Below are 21,456 nucleotides of genomic sequence, written 5' to 3'. Positions count from 1 at the left end.
ATACACTTTTGAGGAAAAAAAAATATCCTTGCTAAGATGACTGTGGCCATTCAAATATTTAGAAAGTATTTATTTCCTTTTTTTTTAATGGTCATCTTGGAGGAGGACTGTCAGAAAAATCACCCACGTTGATGTGTCCCCTTTCATTTTACTTCTAGCATTCCAATACAGTGAGATATAGAAATGCACAAAGAGAAGACAGTGAAATAAAGATGATCCAGGAGAAAAAGGAGCAAGCAGAAATGAAAAGGTACAGGCAGGGCGGTGTTTTGAGGCTCTCGTTTGGGGAAGGCAGACGTGCCCTTAGCCTAACTCTCGCACGATTTTCCTGGTCCAGGAAAGTGCAGGAAGAGGAGCTGAGGGAGAACCACCCGTACTTCGATAAGCCCCTGTTCATCGTGGGTCGGGAGCACAGGTTCAGAAACTTCTGCCGAGTGGTGGTCCGAGCTCGATTCAACGCGTAAGTGACTCCACTGCAGCCAGGGGTTTGGCCCTGAGTCGTGCAAACAGCAGGGGGAGTTGTCATACGAGGAAGAAGGATCGTGTCGTCCTGATGGGGTCACCAATAAACCGTGGGCTAAATGACCATGCTGCTTCTCGTGGCTGAGCCGCCGACCGGGGGGAAACAAACAAAGGTTGCAAGTAGGTAACATTTATAGAAAACACACGTTTATGAAGTACTTCACAGCCATTCTTATTTGTTCAGTTCCACAGGCGCCCAAGATGTTGATAGCAGAGTTGTTAACTCCATATTTTATTTTGGAGACAGTTAACCAAGGGGAGATGGAATGACAGAGCTGAGGTCACTGCCCACATCTTCTTTTAGACTCGCTGTTTCTTTGTGGTCAAAATACCATAATTCTAGAAATCAAGTCAACTAGTGCTTCTATTACCAACTCTTATGAGAAGAAAACCCACTGGCCAGTGTCCCTGTCCCTCCCCACGTGGAAGAAATGTGCGAGAGGGTGTCAGGGTGACCAGCCCAGGGGATGCTGCATTTGGGACAAGCCAAGCCACGTTTAGCAGGCAGCCAGTGGAGGAGGTGGGATTCTTGTCATGCACAACTCTGAGTAAATACCCAGAAGACGTTACGAGTCTGGAGAAAGTGTGAAAACGTTCCATTCGGTAGTTGTACCTTCCCTGATACCATCATTAGTAGCACATGTATGAGCATTACTGTATGTTATGGGCTGAATTGTGCCCCCCTCGTCCAGAGAAATTCAGATGTTGAAGCCCTAATCCCAGCCCCTTAGAATGTGACCTTACTTGGAGATAAGGACTTTAAAGAGGTAATTAAATTAAAATGAGGTCATTCAGGTGCACCCTAATCCTATATGACTGGTGTCCTTGTAAGATGAGGAAACTTGGACACAGACTGCTATAAGGAGGGACAACGTGAAGACGGCCGTCTACAAACCAAGGAGAGAGGCCTGGAGCAGATCCTTCCCACAGCCTCGGGAGGTGCCAACCCTACTGCCACCTTCAACTCAGACGTCCACCTCCAGAACTGGGAGAAAATAAGTTTCTGTTATTTAAGCCCCTCAGCCTGCAGTCCTTTGTTACAGCAGCCCTAGGAAACTAATACATTCTCCTAACCCCTCAGGGCTGGAGGAGACCTCAGGAGCCATTTGGGGTCATTTGTGTTCCCTCTTCTCCAACAGAGGAGGGCATTTAGGTCAGCCGAGGGTAAGGGCTTTGCTCAAGGATGCCAGCTAGGGCCCTCTCTGACTGCCAGTCTACTGTTCTTTCTGCTATTCTAGAAAGACCTTCGCAGTTTAAAGCACCTGAGTGATAATGATTTAAAACCCTGAGTTTTCACAAAGCATCAATAGGAAGAAGCTGGCAGTGTAGAGTTGATTTGATCAGTTCCCAGATTGGGTTTTTCATCTGAAATTATCCCATTGGCTGTCTCCATGTTTACATCTAATTGTTAATTCTTGAAGACTGGTCATGGGCTTCCTGAAAGTAAAAGTTATAAATCCCCACCCCAAGAAATTCTATATAAATTACTCCACACGATCACAATTAAATACAGAGCAAAGAATTCTATTTAATTTATGGATATTTAATTAAATAATTATGAGGAAAAGCGCCAAACTGCTAAGGCAAAGACTTTGAATGTTTTTAAATGGAAGTCAAAATTTAATTTTGTAATATCTTTGTCAGAAATTGTTGAATGGCGTCATGAATTCTAAAATCAGGCATTTTGAAAAATGTAAACTGCTTTCCTAAGCATCAATTGCAAACTCTTCTGATTTTTCTTCGATCTAATGTTCTCTGCCTTCCAAAGTCACATACAGTTAACATATATCATAACAGACATTTTGTAGAGAATGTGAGAGAAATTTTAGGTAGATGAGATGTTTATACGTACTATGCTGCCGAGTTATAACACGCATACTGTGTCACAGAGTTTATATGTTTGTTCTCTCTTACAGATCTAAAACAGATCCTGTCACAGGAGCTGTGAAAAATACAAAGTACCATCAACTTTAGTAAGCATTACAAACTCTGTTTCCATGCACATTTGAATTTTCCATGTACTATTTTATGCCGCATAAAAATATAAAAATTCCCTTTATTTTCTTGTTATATTGTGCTGTGAAATAGACGATTGGCGATTCATTTAAACAATGCCAGTCACGTTTATAGAATCACAGATGCATCGTCTCTGACTTTCAGCAACCTTTCCTAGAGTGTTTGCGTTTCTCAGTTTTGTCTGGTCTTTGGCAGTGATTTGCTGGGATTGGTGACTTACCTGGACTGGGTCATGATTATCGTAACCATTTGCTCCTGCATTTCCATGATGTTCGAATCCCCCTTCCGGAGAGTCATGCACGCACCCACTTTGCAGGTACTCTGCCGAATCTCAACTCACAGCTAAGCGGAGAAACGCTGACCTGCAATTTTTGCATTCATTGTGACCAACCTGCCTTCTGCCCATTTCAGATCGCCGAGTATGTGTTTGTGATATTCATGAGCATTGAGCTTAATCTGAAGATTATGGCAGATGGCTTATTTTTCACTCCAACTGCTGTCATCAGGGACTTCGGTGGAGTCATGGACATATTTATATATCTTGTAAGTCTTCGGTTATTTTCCTGAATATAAAATATAATGGTTTTGTAAAATCTCCTGCATTTCTTGGTACAAGAGTGAGATACGTGAGTCACAGAGGTTTAGGTGCCATTAACTGAGTTCCTAAGTAGAGCAGTAGTTTAGTATAGGCAAGTAAAGGGCATACATGTAAAATCTAAATCAAAAGCATTAAAAATATTCGTGGATATGGTTCAAATACATCAACCACATTCCTGTATGCATAAGACATACATTAATGAGGTCTAAGGTAGCAAATCTAGTTTGCACACCACAATTCTTGTGGCACCTATACTAAAAACAAACAAAACAAAACAAAAAAACTATATAAGTGATCAATGAGCCGCTTATCACTGAAAGCAAACTAGAGAGTATGCCAATTCCAACACACAAAATACCAGGCCAGAGAAGGCAACCATTCAACTATCTATTTAAACTAAACGGGGAAACCATAGGAAGGGACTCAAAGAAATTTCTTTCTATATGTCCAAGAAGGCATAAAATCAGTGTCTTTTCCAACACAACAAGGAGAATTGTGACCATTAACATGTAACATGTTTAGATCATTAACAAAATAGCGAGTATTCAGTCCAGTGTGAGGTTTAGTATCCTTGATCTCAATCCTGCTGACTTCTGCGGCGCCTCCAGTATATATGTTAAAAGAAGGGGCAGGAGGCACTGGAGTACCCACACCCACGGTGTGGGCACCCCCATTTCACACCCCCTGCAAACACCTGATGACTTCCTTTGGGGCTGCTCACAGGTCTGGATCGAGTCCATAGAGATGAGTTGCATGTACACCCAGCGAATGCTTGCCCCACATAACACGTGGGTCTCTGCTAAAGGAAACTTGTGGCCAGCTGGCTCGCAGACAATGTAGATAGTAGAGGATAAATGCATAAACTCTAGAGATTATTTTTTCCCTCTAGGTGAGCTTGATATTTCTTTGTTGGATGCCTCAAAACGTGCCTGCGGAGTCGGGAGCTCAGCTCTTACTTGTTCTCCGCTGCCTGCGACCTCTGCGGATATTCAAGCTGGTGCCTCAGATGAGGAAAGTCGTTCGGGAACTTTTCAGCGGCTTCAAGGAAATTTTTCTGGTACGTTACAGTCACCCTTTACTCCTGGTTCACGGAGTACAGCTCTTAATGTAGCAAATGAGGGGATAAAGTGAGTCTTGCTTGTCAAGGTTAAGTGTACCATTTTGTTTATTGCCAGAAGATTGTAAAGGTACTAGCAAAACACAACACAGATTCAAAGACTTCACCCATGGATGCTTCTGGCTTATTGGTATATTTAATTCAACAAATATTTTTAGTAAATTAAAGGGAAGCCTTCTGGGAAGTACAGTGGAAGGAGAATCCAAAGAGAGAGAATTTTCTGACACTTCCATTCCTAACTCTTGACCCTAATTTATACTCTGGGTTTTAGTTGCCCCATCTGGAAATTAAGAAGAAGTTTCAACACCATCGAATTCACAAACAATATTAGGAATTAACCCATTTAGGCTTGTAATCTCATTTTCTATGTTCCCAAATTCATATAGAACAAAATTTGGCTTTGATCTTTGGAGTGTTAACATAAAACAACTCTTCAAAACTGTAACATACAGGTATACCCTACCTCAATATACAGTAATGAACATTTAGAAATATGATTGAGGAGAAAATATACTTTTTAGTTGGGCAAATATTGATTTAGGGTCTTCTAAGAGCAGGGCTGCAGATAAAACAATGAGTAAGAGGCTCTTTGCTCACAGTCTGTTAAAGAAGAATCTTTGCCTTATAACAAAGGAGTGATCACAGGATTCTTTTTATTATTAATGAGTTCTGCTTGTGCATGGAAAACATGAAATAACTTACTAAGCTAGTTTTATATCTTGCTGTCTAGAAACACACCTATAGTGAAAAGACAGCTATAGTTGCAGTTGATTCTAAGGTGTTTTAAAGACAGGCTGTTATGTTACTATAGGCATATAGCTGCTAATACTTTTTAAAATTTTTATTTTATTGAAGTATAGTTGATTTACAATGTTGTGTTAGTATCCTGCTAATACTTTGTTAAAGCTCTGTTTAAAATTCCATATTTTGGGGACTTCCCGGGTGGCACAGTGGTTAAGAATCCGCCTGCCAACACAGGGGACACGGGTTTGAGCCCTGGTCCAGGAAGATCCCACATGCCACGGAGCAACTAAGCCCATGTGCCACAACTACTGAGCCTGCGCTCTAGAGCCCGCAAGCCACAACTACTGAGCCCGTGTGCCACAACTAATGAAGCCCACGTGCCTAGAGCCCATGCTCCGCAACAAGAGAAGCCACCGCAATGAGAAGCCTGCACACCACAATGAAGAGTAGCCCCTGCTCGCCGCAACTAGAGAAAGCCCATGCACAGCAGCAAAGACCCAATGCAGCCAAAAATAAATAAATTTATAAAATTCCATATTTTTTTTGCACTGAAGCCATAACACTGTGGCTTTTCCCACAGCTGGAATTGAGGGAAAACAGAATAGCACCTGACAATGAATGTGTATGCATCTTTGAGCCCTGATAGAATTCAGAAGATGATTTATTTGAGCCTTGCTTCAGAGGATGTTTCTATGTAATTTTAGTATCTTTAAGGGATATGTTTAGATTATTCAACCAGTAGAGATCAATCGTTTGTTCAGTATTTTGGCCACTTTTCTCTGCTGAGACCAAAACAGTCATCCAGCAGAGGGAGTACAAGGCAATTACCAGATTTGCTTCTCAAGACTCTGATCTCACACCCTCTGTGTGTGGCACTTTGATACGCCCTGAGCCCTCATGCTTGCAAGAAAGCAAAGCCACTATCCCCCTTACGTAGGCTCTGCTAACAGACACATGAATCCATTTTGAGAAAATTTGGGAAAGAGAATTATTTCAACATTTTTCTTTTGTTCCATTAAATAAAATAAAGCAAAGTGTTGATTTCAAAATCAGAAAAGTCCAAGTCATGTCAAAAACACCTTAGCCCGGGCTTCCCTGGTGGTGCAGTGGATGAGAATCTGCCTGCCGATGCAGGGGACACGGGTTCGTGCCCCGGTCCGGGAGGATCCCACATGTCGTGGAGCGGCTGCCTGCGCGTCCGGAGCCTGTGCTCCGCAACAGGAGAGGCCACAACAGTGAGAGGCCCGCGTACCGCAAAAAAAAAAAAAAAAAATTCAAAACCTGTTGTTAATTTCCTTCTTTTAACATTCCAGCTAGACTAACTGAATGACCTGCGGGGGAGAAGTTAAAAGGTAGTAGCATCCAAAGACTGTGAATTTCATACGATGTTATCTTAAAAGTCCTGTTCATAATCACTGCTCAAACCAAACCTACTGTTTATAATTTTTTACCAAGAGGTTTGCTGTCTCACCCATTTCTTTCAGGTCTCCATTCTTTTGCTGACATTAATGCTTGTTTTTGCAAGCTTTGGAGTTCAGCTCTTTGCTGGAAAACTGGCCAAGTGCAATGATCCCAACATTATTAGAAGGGTAAGATATTCTTTCTGTCTTTTGGGATGAAAATCAAGAACATTTACCATCCCTGGGTAGCCATGTGCTGAGGCTGCTTTGAGAACAGAACTCTAAGAATACTCTTCCCATGGACTCCCTCTGCTTAAAGCAGGCAGTGTGTCTCTTCTGGCTGGTAAAGGTTTATAAGATTAAAACACATCTCAGACAGTCCTGTTCCTCCCTCCTATTCCAAGGTCAAGCCACTGTTGACATCTTCCATATAGTCACCCAAGATTCCATGTGCAAATTTTCCCTTTAGGTCTTCCCTAACGTAATCCTGCCTCTGCTGTGACCTGAGACTCATATCAGCAAACAGCTCCCCAAAAATACAAAGGGCAGAGTTTGACTTCCACACCCCTTCGTATGACTTATCCACTCCACATTCCTGTTAGGAAGTCAGGGCCTTGCATTAGCTCTTAGCTGCCCAGAATCTCCCCCATGAAGACAACTAAGATTCAAGCTTGAACCAAGCTTGAATACTTTAGATTCTACTTTTTTTTTTTTTTTTTTTTGGCCGCACTGCATGGCTTGTGGGATCTTAGTTCCCAGACCGGGGATTGAACCCAGGCCCCGGAAGTGAAAGTGCCAAGTCCTAACCACTGGACCGTCAGGGAAGTCCCTCTACTCTTTTCTTTCTCTTTCTTTGGCCGGTGTTATAAGAGGAGGCTAGCTTCTGGAACAGCCCCAATATGTCAGTAGCTGAATGTAATGAAATGAATATTTTTATTGCATGTTGAATAATTCAGGCAGCTCTCCTCCAAATGACCACCCAGTGGCTCATGCCTCCTCTGTCCTGTGTCCCTAGCCTTTGCTGTCTTCAGAGTCTTCTCTGTTTAGCTGGCAGTTAGGAACAGAAAACCATCTCTCTCTCAGAGGACTACAGGCAGAGCCTAGAAGCAACACATCTGTCTTCATCCCACATTCCACTGGCAAGAGCGTGGCCTCACCAGACTGATGTGAGACCGTGATGTGTAGTTTCGTGGTGTATTTTGTAGAAAAGGGGGCGGGGTTTGTTTAATAATTAGCCAATCTCTGCTGCATTGCCCACTGTCCCATTCTCTTAGAATCCTGCCCGATGTTACAAGTAGGTTAATGGAGTGAACCCAGTTCTGCTGATGTATAAACTAGCAAGAGTATTTCCTCTTCCACCCAGGTAAAATAATGCTTAAGTCTCATTAAAATGCATGTTTCCAAAAGGGCTACCAGAGCGGAACTAAAACACTTATTCCCATATTTCCAGCAAACATGGCTGTCTAATATAAATTTTATACTACTATGACATTTCTACATTTTGAGGCTTCTAATTATAAAGCTTAGTAGCTCTCGAATTTTTAGAAAATACAGGTAACATCTTTGTCCAGTCAAAATACATTATCAGTCATGTTAATGAGATTTTTCAGGAAGAGGCAGAGCAGAAGAGACAAACTTAGGATGGGCAGACCTTACGCTATTTCACAAGGTATCGCTCGGGTCGCTGCTTCCTTTAACTCCCCTTCCCAGAGGTTCCAGGAATTTTGATAAACCTGACAAGACATGCAGGGAACATGGTATAAAGGTCATGGTGTACCAAATGAGCTAAATGAAGGCAGTAATAATGAGCTGATGCATTAGTCCACAGGCTTATGTAAGGAAAGAAGGGTTATTTTAGGTCCACCCTGAACAGAGGCCAGAGAGATAATAACAACGTTTCAAGATGAAGCCTCGTAGGAGTAGTGGATGACTCGGGGGAGTAATAATGGCCTAAGAGCCTTGAGATTTTGCACTATCTGCTCATACCCAGCCCAAGCTAAAGCGTAATGACTTGTATAGGGGACGGAGGGCACACGGTGGACGGACAGACAGACAGATACCATGAGGCATTTATTCTCTTCCACAGAACAATGAGGTCTGTGTGGGAAGCTCATAAGGAAAGTCTAAGAAAACTTAGCCATCAAAAGAGCATCAGGAACAAGCAGAATAATTGCAAAACAAATTGGCATAGTGAGAAGTGGCCCGTGTCTTTGTATTTGGACGAATTCTTTTCTAGTCCTAACATAAGAGGCCAAAGCCAAGTGTGTCATGTGGATGAAGGGGATACTTCAGTTTACCTTTATAAAAGAAGAGACAAACCCAAGGAAAAGGGGAAACTAGATACCCCAGCATTTGGCACAGCTCACATTTAAAGGCCATGAAGCTTGAGTTGTTGGTGCCATGTCTCCAGATGGAATCGTATAATAGGTGGTGTTGGATGGCTGGCTTTTTCACTTAGCATATCTTCAAGGTTCATCCATGTTGTAGCATGTGTCAGTACTTCATTATTTTTATGGCTGAATAATATTCCACAGTATGGATAGACCACATTTTGTTTGTGTATTTGTTGATTGATGGGCATTTGAATTGTTTCCACCTTTGAGCTATTGTAAATAATGCTATTTATAATAATAATGATATAAACATTCATGTACAAATTTCCATGTGAATATATGTTTCATTTCTCTTGGGTAGATACCTAGGAGAAGAATTGCTGTGTCCTGTGGTAACTCTTTAATTATTTAAGGACCTGCCACCCTATTTTCCAAAGTGGCTGCACCATTTTCCATTCCCACCAGCAGTGTATGAGGATTCTAGTATGAGGATTAAGATTTGTGCACATCCTCGTCAGAGTTTGCTATTTGACTTCTTGATTAAAGCCTTCTTAGTGAGTGGGAAATGGTATCCCATTGTGGTTTTGACTTGCATTTCCCTGATGACTAATGATTCTGAGCACCTTTTCACGTGCTCATTGGCTATTTGTATCTCTCCCTTGGAGGCATGTCAGTTCATATCCTTTGCCCACTCACTAACACTTTCAACATCAACTTTCACCTGCTTATCTCTGAAGTCTTTTTTACTATTTGCTGAGTAGCTATGCACATGTCTGCTGTTATATAAAAGACCTCTGTCATTCTATGTAAAAAATGTTTCTTATCGTTTATCTTTTCTGACATCATTTTCTGACCAGGTTCTTTTCCTCCTCCTTTTATTTTTTTTCCTGTTTTAGGAAGACTGTAATGGAATATTCAGAATTAATGTAAGTGTGTCCAAGAACTTAAATTTAAAATTAAGACCTGGAGAGAAAAAACCTGGATTTTGGGTGCCACGTGTTTGGTAAGCATATCAGAAAAATATCATGAAAAATGCTATATTTGTCAGTATAAGGGGCTTTTCCCCAGTTTTATTGAGAAATAGTTGCCATACATCACTGTATAAATTTAAGGCAAACAGCATGATGGTTCAATTTACATATATTGTAAAATGATTATCACAATAGGTTTAGTTAACATCCATCACCTCATATAGATCCAGCTGAAAGAAAAGAAATTCTCCTCATGATGAGAACTCTTACTGTTCTCTTAACAGCTTTCCTGTGTATCACACAGCAGTGTTAACTATAGTCCCTACGTTGTACATTACATCCCTAGTATTTATTTGTCTTATAACTGGAAGTTTGTACCTTTGACCACCTTTCTCCACTTCCTCTCCTCCCCCCACCTCTGGTAAACACAAATCTGATCTCTTTTTCTATGAGTTTAGTCGGAGGGGTTTTGCTTTTGTTTTTGTTTTGTTTTGTTTTTTTAGATTACACAAGTGAGATTATACAGTATTCGTCTTTCTCTGTCTGACTTATTCACTTGCATAATGCGCCTTCGTGGTCCATCCATGTTCTATGTAAGTATATATAGTATAAGGTTTTAAAGCAGTATAATATGGCATGAAAGTAAAAGTAGTTCTGCTAGAATTACTTAAAATAATTTTAAGTAATGCAAGGCAAAGCACTGAATTACAATAGAATGCAAAAATAAAAGAAATAGGGCTTCCCTGGTGGCGCAGTGGTTGAGAGTCTGCCTGCCGATGCAGGGGACACGGGTTCGTGCCCCGCTCCAGGAAGATCCCACATGCCATGGAGCGGCTGGGCCCGTGAGCCATGGCCACTGAGCCTGCACATCCGGAGCCTATGTTCCGCCACGGGAGAGGCCACAACAGTGAGAGGCCCACGTACCGCAAAAACAAAAACAAAATAAAGAAATAAAAGAAATAAGATAAATAAGAGAGGAAGCGGTACACTGAGTCCCAGGGTTGCTTCATGAAACTAATGAAATATCACTGCAGTATTTTTCTAATACTTTAAAGTATGTATCTGGACTCACATAGCTTTAAAAATTAAAATATAAATATAATTTATAATATATATTTAATATATATATTATATATAATGATATATATAATATATAATATATATTAAAAATATATATTATATAGAAACATAATATATATTAATATATAATATATATGTCATTATATATTATATATATTATATATATTGTATATATTATATATAATAATATATAATATATTATATAATAATATATAATAATATATATTGATATATAATATTAACTATAATATATAATGTGGATAGTATATATTATCTATAATATAATATAGTAATATATATTATATATTATATGGTATATATAATATGTTATATATAATATATTATATTATATATGTTATATGTTATATATTATATATAATATATTATTTATTGATATATAATAATACATATTATATTGACATATTATAATATTATATATCATATATATGATATATATTATATATCATATATAATATATGATATATAATATATAATATATAGTATATAGTATAAAGTATGTATCTGGACTCACATAGCTTTATAATAATATAAAATATAAATATAATTTTTAATATATATTTAATATATATAATTATATATATTATATATTATACATATATAATATATCATATATAATATATATTATATGTATAATATATAATATAGAACATATAAATATATATTAATATAATATGTAATATGTAATATATATTATATATTATATATTATATATATTATTATATTATATACTATTGTATATATTATGTATTATATAATATATATTATAATATATAATATGTAATATATAATATATAATATATTGTATATTATATAATATATTATATATAATATATTATATATAATATATATTATATAGTAATATATAATATATATTGATATATAATATTAATTAATATATGTATGATATATTATAATATATATAAATATATTATATTATATATTATAATTATATATAATATATATTATATTATATTATATAATATATTATAATTATATATTATATATATAATTATATGTAATTATATTATTATATAATATATATTATATTATATAGTATATATATTATACATTATATAATATATAATATAATATATTATATATAATATATTACATATTATATGTATAATATATATTATATAATATATTATATAGTATATATAATATATTATATAATATATATACAATATTATATATAATATATGTTATACATTAATATTATATATTAATATATAATAATATATTATATATATTATTATATATTAATATTATATATTATTATGTATTATTATATATTAATATGAATGGACCTAGAGATAATCATACTAAGTGAAGTAAGTCAAAGACAAATATCATATATTGCTTATATGTGGAATCTAAAAAAAAATTGATACAAATGAGCTTACTTAAAAATCAGAAAAAGGCTCCCAGATATAGAAAACTTATGGTTACCAAAGGGGAAAGGGGATGGGGGGGATAAATTAGGAGTATGGGATTAGCAGATACAAACTACTACATATAAAATAGATAAAAAATAAAATCCTACTGTATAGCACAGATAACTACATTCAATATCCTGTAATAAACCATAATGGAAAAGAATCTGAAAAAGAATTTATATATAATTTATATATATATATGAATTTATATATATAAATATAAATATATATATAAATTTATATATGTATACATATATGTGTGTGTATATATATGTATATTATAGCTGAAGCATGTATATGTGTGTGTGTGTGTATATATATATATATATATTCCTGAAACTAACACAACATTGTAACTCAATTATACTTCAATAAAAATAAAAATTTTTTAGAATAAAAATTAGTGAGGCTTAAAAGAAAAAAGATTTTCTATCAATTTTAAATCAAATCTCAATTCAGCTTTTAAACCAATATTTAAAAAGTTTAACAATTTTAATCAAATTAAAACTAAACTCATACTGGCTTTATATCTTTAAGGAAGATCTGATGTCCTCATAACAGTTGTAGAGAAGCCTAAATCATAAAACTATTTCAATTTTAAAACCCATTTACATTGAAGGATTTTGTTGTTGAACTCCTGGAAGGGAATAATCAGTAACACAATTGATTTTATCTAACTGCCTCTTTAAAAAAATTTTTTTAAATAAGTTTTCAAAGCATTTTACATCAAAGCCAGAAGTATCTGGTACCTTCTTTCTCAACCATTTCCCTAATGACTATGAATGAAATCTCTCAATCTGCTTCACTGATGCACAGTGTTCCATCAACTTCATTTGTCCTTTTAAATCATTATCTGTTTTCTTTTTATTTCATTTTTACCTCTTAGAATAATGAGTGAACCACAGAAACTGCTCTGCTTTTGTCACAATTGATGTTCTCTACTAAATGTCAAAACTCTTTAAAAGGAATAGCATTTCACCCAGTTGTACCCTTAGGACTCATTCTCACCTGCTTTGGCATTTCTCTAATATGAAATTCACTTTCATAAACAATTCAATACAATTTATATTGGTTTTCATTTAATACCAAAGAACTGTGGAAAAAAGATTAATTTTGGATGTGAGGCTTGAGCATGGGTAGAGAAGTATATAACACATGGGAATATCTTTATCCCAGTGTTAACTAGAAAAGCAGTCTAATTTATATTACAATAAAAAATTAAAGAAGCATAAAATGTTTATTTTGTTGTGAGAGTAAAACTCATTATTATACTGTAAATACTTTACTTATATCAGGACATCAGGTTTTTTATTCCAGAATTTTCTGGGATTTTGTCTAAAGTCTCAAAGTTGAGGCCAAGGGGAGATTAAAGTATCTTGACATTCTAAAGAGGCCAACTAAACCAATCCCATCAGAACTTACTAAAACATCATCCATCACCCAGCTCCTGTAAAAGAAAGCACTGCATTCAAAGATAACATCATGGTAGTGAATGAAGTCAAGAGCAGAGAGAGCTGTGGCATCACGCCGCCTTCCCTGTGGGGAAAGGTGGACGGCGCTTCTCCTGCTCCTACGAGGACCCCTGGAAGGACCAGTTGATATCAGAGTTTGACAAGGCAAGAAGAGAGGCTCTTGTGGGCAAGCTGCTCGTCACCATCTGGGAAGACGGGGTGATCTGCTGCTTCTGGAGGGCCACGTCATATCTGCCAAGGGCCACCTGACCTGAGCCTTCTTGTTGGAACCCTGCTGCAAAGGGCTGTGTGCTGTGGACAGGGTGCCCCTATGGGAAGAAGCTGTGGGAACGTTTCCAGGAGTTGGAGCTGAGAATCACCCAGAGGCTACACTCATAGCAGGAAGAACACACTGGGGCATCCTCATGCTGGGGAGTGTAGTCATAGAAAATGTGAGGTACAGTAAAGCCGACAGATCGAGAGCACTACCACTGAAAAGACAGTTTGCTACTCATCGTTCCCAAGAGGAGGGGGCATGCCACTCCCCGGGGGGCCACCTGGGGAAGCACCAGTGTGGGTCAGCAGGCAGAGAGGTGGGGAGAGCTGGGGCCAAGAGCCTTTACTGTGGTTTCCCTGGGAAGGAACGGGTGAGAAAGGGCAAGCAGGCCTAGGGATGGCTAGTTTGAATAATTGTAATGGGCTCTAGAGCATAGAGGCCATCGATTGTGGTCTGGTACCTGGCACTGGGGTGACTCGGGCAGGTGGATGGTGGCCCAGAGTGTGACAGCCTGATAGAGGAGGTGATTGGTGGTGGGGGAGGGGGTGGACTCTGAGTTAGTTGGTTTGTATTTGAAAAGCACACCCTGAAAAGGGCTCATCTCAAGGTGCGGGGGAGGACGAGGGAGGCACGAGGCCAGGAAGAGTGACTCAGGCATCTTACCGGGTGTCTGGAACAAAGTGCGTCCAGCGTCTGTATGTGGGAAAAATGCTCAAGTGCCAAGTTCACAGAAGCTAGAAACACTGTTCAAACATGGAGTGCTTCTTGGGAACACCTAAATGAGCTCCGTGAAGGAACAACGGCTGCTGTGAGGAGAGCGCCAATGGCCACAGTCCAGCGGAGTCAGACACACAAGATGTGACGTCTCTGACCCCAGCTGCATCCCACCCCTTCTTGTAAGACCCAGGCAGTCACCAAGAGGAGGAGTGGGCCAGAGTGGCTGACACTCTTTTTCCCTCCTCAGACCACGGGTCAGGCTTGAGCTGCGGAGGGTGAGATCCTGGTACAGGTTTGAATGCAGTGGGCATTTTAGAATGAGGCTGACTATATACCGAAAAGCTCTGGGCTTTCCCCAAGGTGTCAGGAAGCAAGTAGGATGCACTGGAAGGTAGCATTAGGAGGAGAGTAAGCTGTTTCCGGTTGGACCCTACAGCGTTCAACCTGTTCCATAAAACCAGCTCTCTAAGATTGTAAAATCAGCTAACTGAAATGTAATGTTTTATGTAAGCTATTATTAAGGACTTCAAGTTCAATGACATTTTAAAAGCACAAGCAAACAGAGGGACATCACTTGAACATTATCACAATAGCTTTTCCCATTTGTTCAGAATATTGTGACTTGGGTTAGTTTTAGTGAAATATAAATCTTTCATCAAATAAATGTCAACTGTAACCATGATAATTTTCACGTTTTGTTTCTCTAATAATCTCGTCAAGAGTTAGCAGCTGAAATTTTTGTAATTTTATATTGGCTAATTTATGATTAAGAAAATAACTTATATCTGGGAATTAGCCTAGAGGAATGCTATGATAATTATAATTAGGACATAAATATGCACTAGCTAATTCAGGAGACAGTCTGGCTTCTGCATTCTCTCTTCAGATGAATACATTCATTCTCCTCCAAATCACGCAGACTTGATGAGATAAAATAACCTTGGTAAAAAGGATTAAACATATCATATATTATAAGTATTGTGTGTTTTGTCTTAAGCAGAGGTCTGGGATTTAGGAAAAGGAAATGCATGGGAGAGAAATCAACAAAGCATTCAGTTTTACAATAAATATATTTACTAAGTGTTTACTCTTCACCAGGAGTAATGCTGTCACTGGGAACAAGCTATGGCCTCTGACCCCTAAGAGCTAGAAGTCCAATGGAGAACAGAAAATAAAATTTTAAATAATTTAATACAATATGCTGAAGTTTTAATGCTACATAAATAAGCCCCTAAACTCACTTGAAGTTCACCAGAAACTTACCTGTAGGTAATTTCAAATTACACTGCGATACATTCTAGGCAGAAAGAGATCAGATTTTTTTTGTCGAGTCTAAGGCTCAAACAATTTGGGTACACTCTCTAAGAAAAAGAATATAAAGCTACTTTGCTTTTCTAAGTTTAACAGAAACATATGACTATGTGAACTCACTCCTGGGCCCCTTCCTGAGTCTTGGAAGGGACCTGTGTCAGGGAGGGGCCCTGAGGCTTACCTTTAAGTTTCTTTTGCTCCATGATGTATCAGCCTCTGATTCTAGGGTACGGAGAGGCAAAGGGTTCAGTGGTACACGCAGGACAGAGGCTGCTAATCCAAACAATGACTGGATCAGGGAGAAGGACCTAGAGGAGAAGACACCCAGTTAACTCTTGAAGGGTGAATAGGAATTAGGCAGGTGAAAGGGGGAGGAGCCATGGGCAGGTGAGAGTGAGGGGCGAGGCAGAGGTAAGATTGTTGCAGGCTGTGGAAACTCAAATTGCTATTACCAAAGAGCGAGGCAAAAAGCAGTCTGCATTCCAGGAAGTACTAGTATCTGATTTCTTTAGATGGCAGAGCTGTGTAAGATACAGGGTACCATTGTGGCCCATGTTATCCCCTGCATTTCCACATCCCAGGGCAGAGGCTAGATTCCTCTCCTCCATGGCACCCCCATCTTCCCAGAGGAGAAGCAGCTCTCCTTATCATGACCTGGGGTCCCTGGAGCACTTGTCACTGGGAGGCAGAAAACTCAGATTGTGAGGTCAGAACTGATTCTTCATTTTTCTGAATTGGATAGACAATGTTGTAATCTTTTAAAAATTAACCAGAAAAGATAATATTTAAATAGCCTTCCAGATCAAGGGAGGACAACAGGAAAAATGACAGTAATGGACTGTGTTTGGGATTTGTTGAAGTCCTCTGTAGTTATTGGTAAAGTTTCAAACCTTCCAATTTTAGTATCATGAACAAAGCATAAACATATCCAATATGATTAAAACTGAGACTTTTAATGTGGTATATTCTTCCAGCAATTTAAGTCTATGATTCTCCATTTTACTTTTCTTGCTTTAGCCTGAAAGTGTATTTTAACATATTCTAACTTCTAAAGGATGTGGAACATGAGAATAGTTTGGGTTGCTGCAAATTCAGCTAAAAAAAGCACTTTTACATAAAGAAAATGGATGGGTAAGAAAGTTCAACATCAGATCTGAGAGCTGACTCACTTGGTTTAAAAAAAAAAATCCTTATTCAAGAAAATTGTGGCATCTGTAGAATCCTTACAGAGTCTGTCTGCTGTAAAATATATTAAATTTAATTGAAACCCCCAAAAGGAAAGATTGTTGGAAAAATACAAGAGAATATGCTTGTTTTTCATACTTAAAAAATATAAATCAGAATCCCTAAATATTAATTTCTGAGTGGGGCTTTTTTATATAGAAAACATTTCTACCAATCAGCTTTAAACCTTTAAAAATAAGTCAGTCTCAGTTTTATGTTTTCTTATTAGATTCCCACATATTTAGTGTTAAAAAAAGAAAACTTATAAAAGTATATCTCATGATAGTCTCTAGTTTTGAAAACCATAAAAGGTGGTAGAAGAATACTAAACTGGATTCCCCCTAGAATGTTGCCTCCTGTGAAGGTTAACTTTTGATAAATGTGCTAGCAAGAAAAAAAATTATCAACATATAATTCAGCTAGGCTTCAGTAGGCCTACTCTAGTCAATAATCCTGAGCTCAGGTCATCAAATTCAGGAAATGTGTTGATAGTCATGATTTTTCCAGCATGTGGTTGTCTAAATCTCTTAATTATTTAAAATAGCCTCAGAAAAGGGGGATTAAAAAAAAAACACTGAAATCTTCTTCTGTTAACAAATATGTTAGCTAAGACCTGTAATGACTAGGGGAGATGCAGTGTAGTAGAAAGATGTTAGTGGAAAGAAAAAAGTATACACATGTCAGAAAAATAAGAAATGAGACATCCCCTGACCCCCCAAAAATAGAGGGTCCAAAATGTTTTAGAACTCAGGAGTTAACTGTGCGGTAGACAGCACACTATACACTGGGGTCTACAAGAAGTATCTGTTGAGAACATTTGGAGTTAATGAGAGAAAAACACCCACCTGGGAGGGGGTGATCTGGAGACACATAGGGTATGTGTCACCTCAGGAGCCCCTAAGTCATCACTAGGTCACAGCATGCTGCTCACGTGATGACACAGAATTAAGTGGCCAAATTCTACTCATTTTACACTTTCTGTACTAACACCAGGATTTGTAATTCATGCCTTTAGGAAGGTTTTCTAATGTAAAACCATTTCAAAATTCACATCCAAACTCCAAGTCCCCTTTGTAAGAATCTCCTGCACAAGTTCTAACCAGAAAGTCCTCAGTATACTAATCAGGACCAGCCAGAAACATTGCAGAACCTCTGGAGCTAGAAGTCGAGGGACATAGCATTTTATTGTTTTCGATTGAGAACACCCCATCATTGCCTAATAATTAACTGCATAATTAATAAATTCTAACACATTGATGCATTCTTACGAGTTCGCAAACAAATGCCATCGAACCTACCTTCCAAGTGCCTATACTTTGCAACCAAGATTGGAAAGAGTTATAGATACTGCCTTAGGGTGCTTCTCACTGGAATTCCACGGAACATTCCTCTTTCTGACTTGCAGGGCGAATCCTCGGAACTTTAATTTTGACAATGTGGGCAATGCTATGCTGGCATTGTTTGAAGTTCTCTCCTTGAAAGGCTGGGTGGAAGTGAGGGATGTTATTATTCATCGTGTGGGTCCGGTAAGCACGCACTGGAATCCTTTGAATGTTACCACAGCTGCTTTCATTGGCTTTGATGAATAACCGTATTTTTCATTTATACAGATGCATGGAATCTATATTCATGTTTTCGTATTCCTGGGTTGCATGATTGGACTGACCCTTTTTGTTGGAGTAGTTATTGCTAATTTCAATGAAAACAAGGTAAGAATTCTTGGTTTGAATTCCGCAGCGTTTATTCTTTCCTAGCCACTCATTTTGAGTTCCCTTTTCCACACACGGCGGCGTGCAGTGGCATCAAACTGTAAAGTGACTGGTGTAAATAATCTCTATAACTATTTTACAAGCTACCTCATTGCTGCCTTTCAGGCACATTATTTCAGAGCACAATTCTCTTGCTAAATTTCCTCTTTTGGTAATGGTGTCATTAATTTGCCGAGGACTGAAAAACGCATCTCCTATTGTTCAAATTGAAAGGATGTGCAGCAAGTTATTAAAATACAGTAGCTGAAACCGATGCACTGATTGCAGGTAATATGCCTTTCACTAAGTGTAAATTGGTTGCTTCTGTGTAACTCAGTAGGTGAACTCAGAATTTTTTTTTTTCTTTTTTTTTTGCGGTATGCGGGCCTCTCCCTGCTGTGGCCTCTCCTGTTGCGGAGCACAGGCTCCGGACACGCAGGCTCAGCGGCCATGGCTCACGGGCCTAGCCGCTCCGCGGCATGTGGGATCTTCCCGGACTGGGGCACGAACCCGTGTCCCCTCCATCGGCAGGCAGACTCTCAACCACTGTGCCACCAGGGAAGCCCACAAAGCAATATTTAACCAAATTATTTTAAAAAGCTAGCAAATCCAAAATCCGATGAAAGATAGATAGTAATGTATTTCTCTAAGAAACTCATAAATCAGAACAAAAAGAACATGTTAGATTTGACACAATGAAGACGTTTGGTCCAATGGACATATAAAGGTCTCTGACAATTTGAGACTGTGTATTACTTTCAAGTACAAAATGTATCAAGTACAAAATGTATCATCTACAAAGTCATAAAACAATAATTACCAAAGAATTGATAATGTACACAACATGTTATCTATCACAATTTTAAAACATAGCAAAAAATTCCCCATAATTTGGAAATATTAAGACTGCATTCTAAGTAATTTTTGAGTTACAGAAGAAATCAGAATAGAAAATCACAAAGCATTTAGATAAATCATTTATAAAAATCACATTAAAACTCACAAGGTATAGATAAATCAGTAATTAGATGGAAATTTATAGCTTTTAATTGTATATGTTAGAGAATAATCAAATAGTGATGATTAACATGCCAAATACACAAATCAATAAATTATAATCAGAGCAACAAAGTGAAATAGAAGAAAATGGGAGGAAGAAAATAACAAAGATAAAAGAACAGAAAATTAGTGATATAGAAAACAAAGTAACTTATAGAAAAGCTCAAGAGTGAGAAAAACTGGTTTGTTGAAATAAATTAGATTCATAAGACTCTTACGGGGGTGAGCATGAACAAAAATGTGGAAAAACAAGCTATGGTAAGTATAATAGTGCCATAATTGTTACAGGGATAGAAAGTTAGGCTTACAGAATAGAACAGAAAGCCCTAGGAGGGACCCATGTGTATTTGAAGCAGAAGTAGCACAACAAGTCAGTGGAGAAGCTGAGACCATCCATAGTGGTGCTGGGATAATTAATTGATTGTCTAGGTCTCAGAAATTAAACTGACATTTCTACCTTACACCATACTCAAGAATAAATTCCAGATGAATGAAAGACCCAGCTATGAAAAGCAAATTTTAAACCATTTTTAAACCATGGAGAATGTGCTTTTAACCCTGGAGTAGTTGTAGAGTTCTTGACATTAACCACAATGATGTGCTCTATTATATAACAAAGAATATCTGATCTCATTTAACCGATTGTCACAGCACAAATTTCTTAAATATGCAATTCTCTGACCTCATACCACTTAAAAACAGTTTCACGATTGCATGTAACAGAATGATTTCTAAAAAGACACAACAGCCTTAACCAGAAGCAGCAGCATTGATAAGCTATCATTTTGCTGCAGCTTTTTCTACTATGAAAGGAAACTAACCACTGTTAGAGAGTATCTCTTTTAGAAAATCTAATCATATAGAAAACCTTCTTTAGATTTTCCCAAACCTGAATATTATACATGTTCAAAGATGCCAACTGAAGGCTGCTGAATCTTCTCTGAACCCCCGGCCCTCTTTTCTGGAACTTCTCTCAAGACCACGTTTGAGAATTCTGACCCTGTTTATCGAACCACCATGGCATAGGAAGAATATCTTTGTTTTAAACCCACATTAATCTTGTTTGTGTCAGCAGCGCATTTGCGATGTCCTTGGTGTGGAGCACATGACAAAAGGTCTTTCTCTGTTTTCCTTTGTTTATTAAGGGGACGGCTCTGCTGACTGTAGATCAGAGAAGATGGGAAGATTTGAAGAGCCGCCTGAAGATAGCACAGCCTCTTCATCTGCCACCTCGCCCGGGTATCAAAGATGCTCTGATTTTATTCATGTTGGGCACTAGTGTTCATGATTCCCCAGGAGCCTAAGATTTCAATTAAAATAATCATCATGAGGCCACTAGGCGATTGTGCAGAAGTTAATATAAAAACAGGCTCCAAACTACAGATCTCTCCATAGGCTATTAAAATCAACCACCCAAAGGCCGTGCTTCTG

At 38.0% G+C, this 21,456-nt stretch overlaps 1 protein-coding gene and 1 long non-coding RNA gene across 2 annotated transcripts in view; one reads left to right on the top strand and one right to left on the bottom strand.

Moving 5' to 3' along the window:
• Window positions 1–21,456, top strand: part of NALCN (sodium leak channel, non-selective) — a 293,862-nt gene that overhangs the window by 248,058 nt on the left and 24,348 nt on the right. Inside the window, exons 21-31 of the mRNA XM_060129171.1 lie at window positions 159–250; window positions 338–460; window positions 2,439–2,495; window positions 2,734–2,854; window positions 2,950–3,081; window positions 4,026–4,193; window positions 6,482–6,586; window positions 9,627–9,733; window positions 18,624–18,744; window positions 18,829–18,927; window positions 21,171–21,264. Of these exons, the coding sequence (XP_059985154.1) occupies window positions 159–250; window positions 338–460; window positions 2,439–2,495; window positions 2,734–2,854; window positions 2,950–3,081; window positions 4,026–4,193; window positions 6,482–6,586; window positions 9,627–9,733; window positions 18,624–18,744; window positions 18,829–18,927; window positions 21,171–21,264 (1,219 nt within the window). The remainder of the gene's footprint in view (window positions 1–158; window positions 251–337; window positions 461–2,438; window positions 2,496–2,733; window positions 2,855–2,949; window positions 3,082–4,025; window positions 4,194–6,481; window positions 6,587–9,626; window positions 9,734–18,623; window positions 18,745–18,828; window positions 18,928–21,170; window positions 21,265–21,456) is intronic.
• On the bottom strand, window positions 34–4,220 carry LOC132508797 (uncharacterized). Its single transcript, XR_009536773.1, has 3 exons — window positions 4,093–4,220; window positions 2,759–3,101; window positions 34–603 (listed from the first exon to the last, which is right to left on the bottom strand). It is a non-coding gene; the product is annotated as an uncharacterized LOC132508797 (long non-coding RNA).

The sequence above is a fragment of the Lagenorhynchus albirostris genome, chromosome 18, assembly GCF_949774975.1.
Source record: "Lagenorhynchus albirostris chromosome 18, mLagAlb1.1, whole genome shotgun sequence".
NCBI classification, from domain to species: domain Eukaryota; kingdom Metazoa; phylum Chordata; class Mammalia; order Artiodactyla; family Delphinidae; genus Lagenorhynchus; species Lagenorhynchus albirostris.
This window is presented reverse-complemented; position numbering and strand designations above follow the sequence as displayed.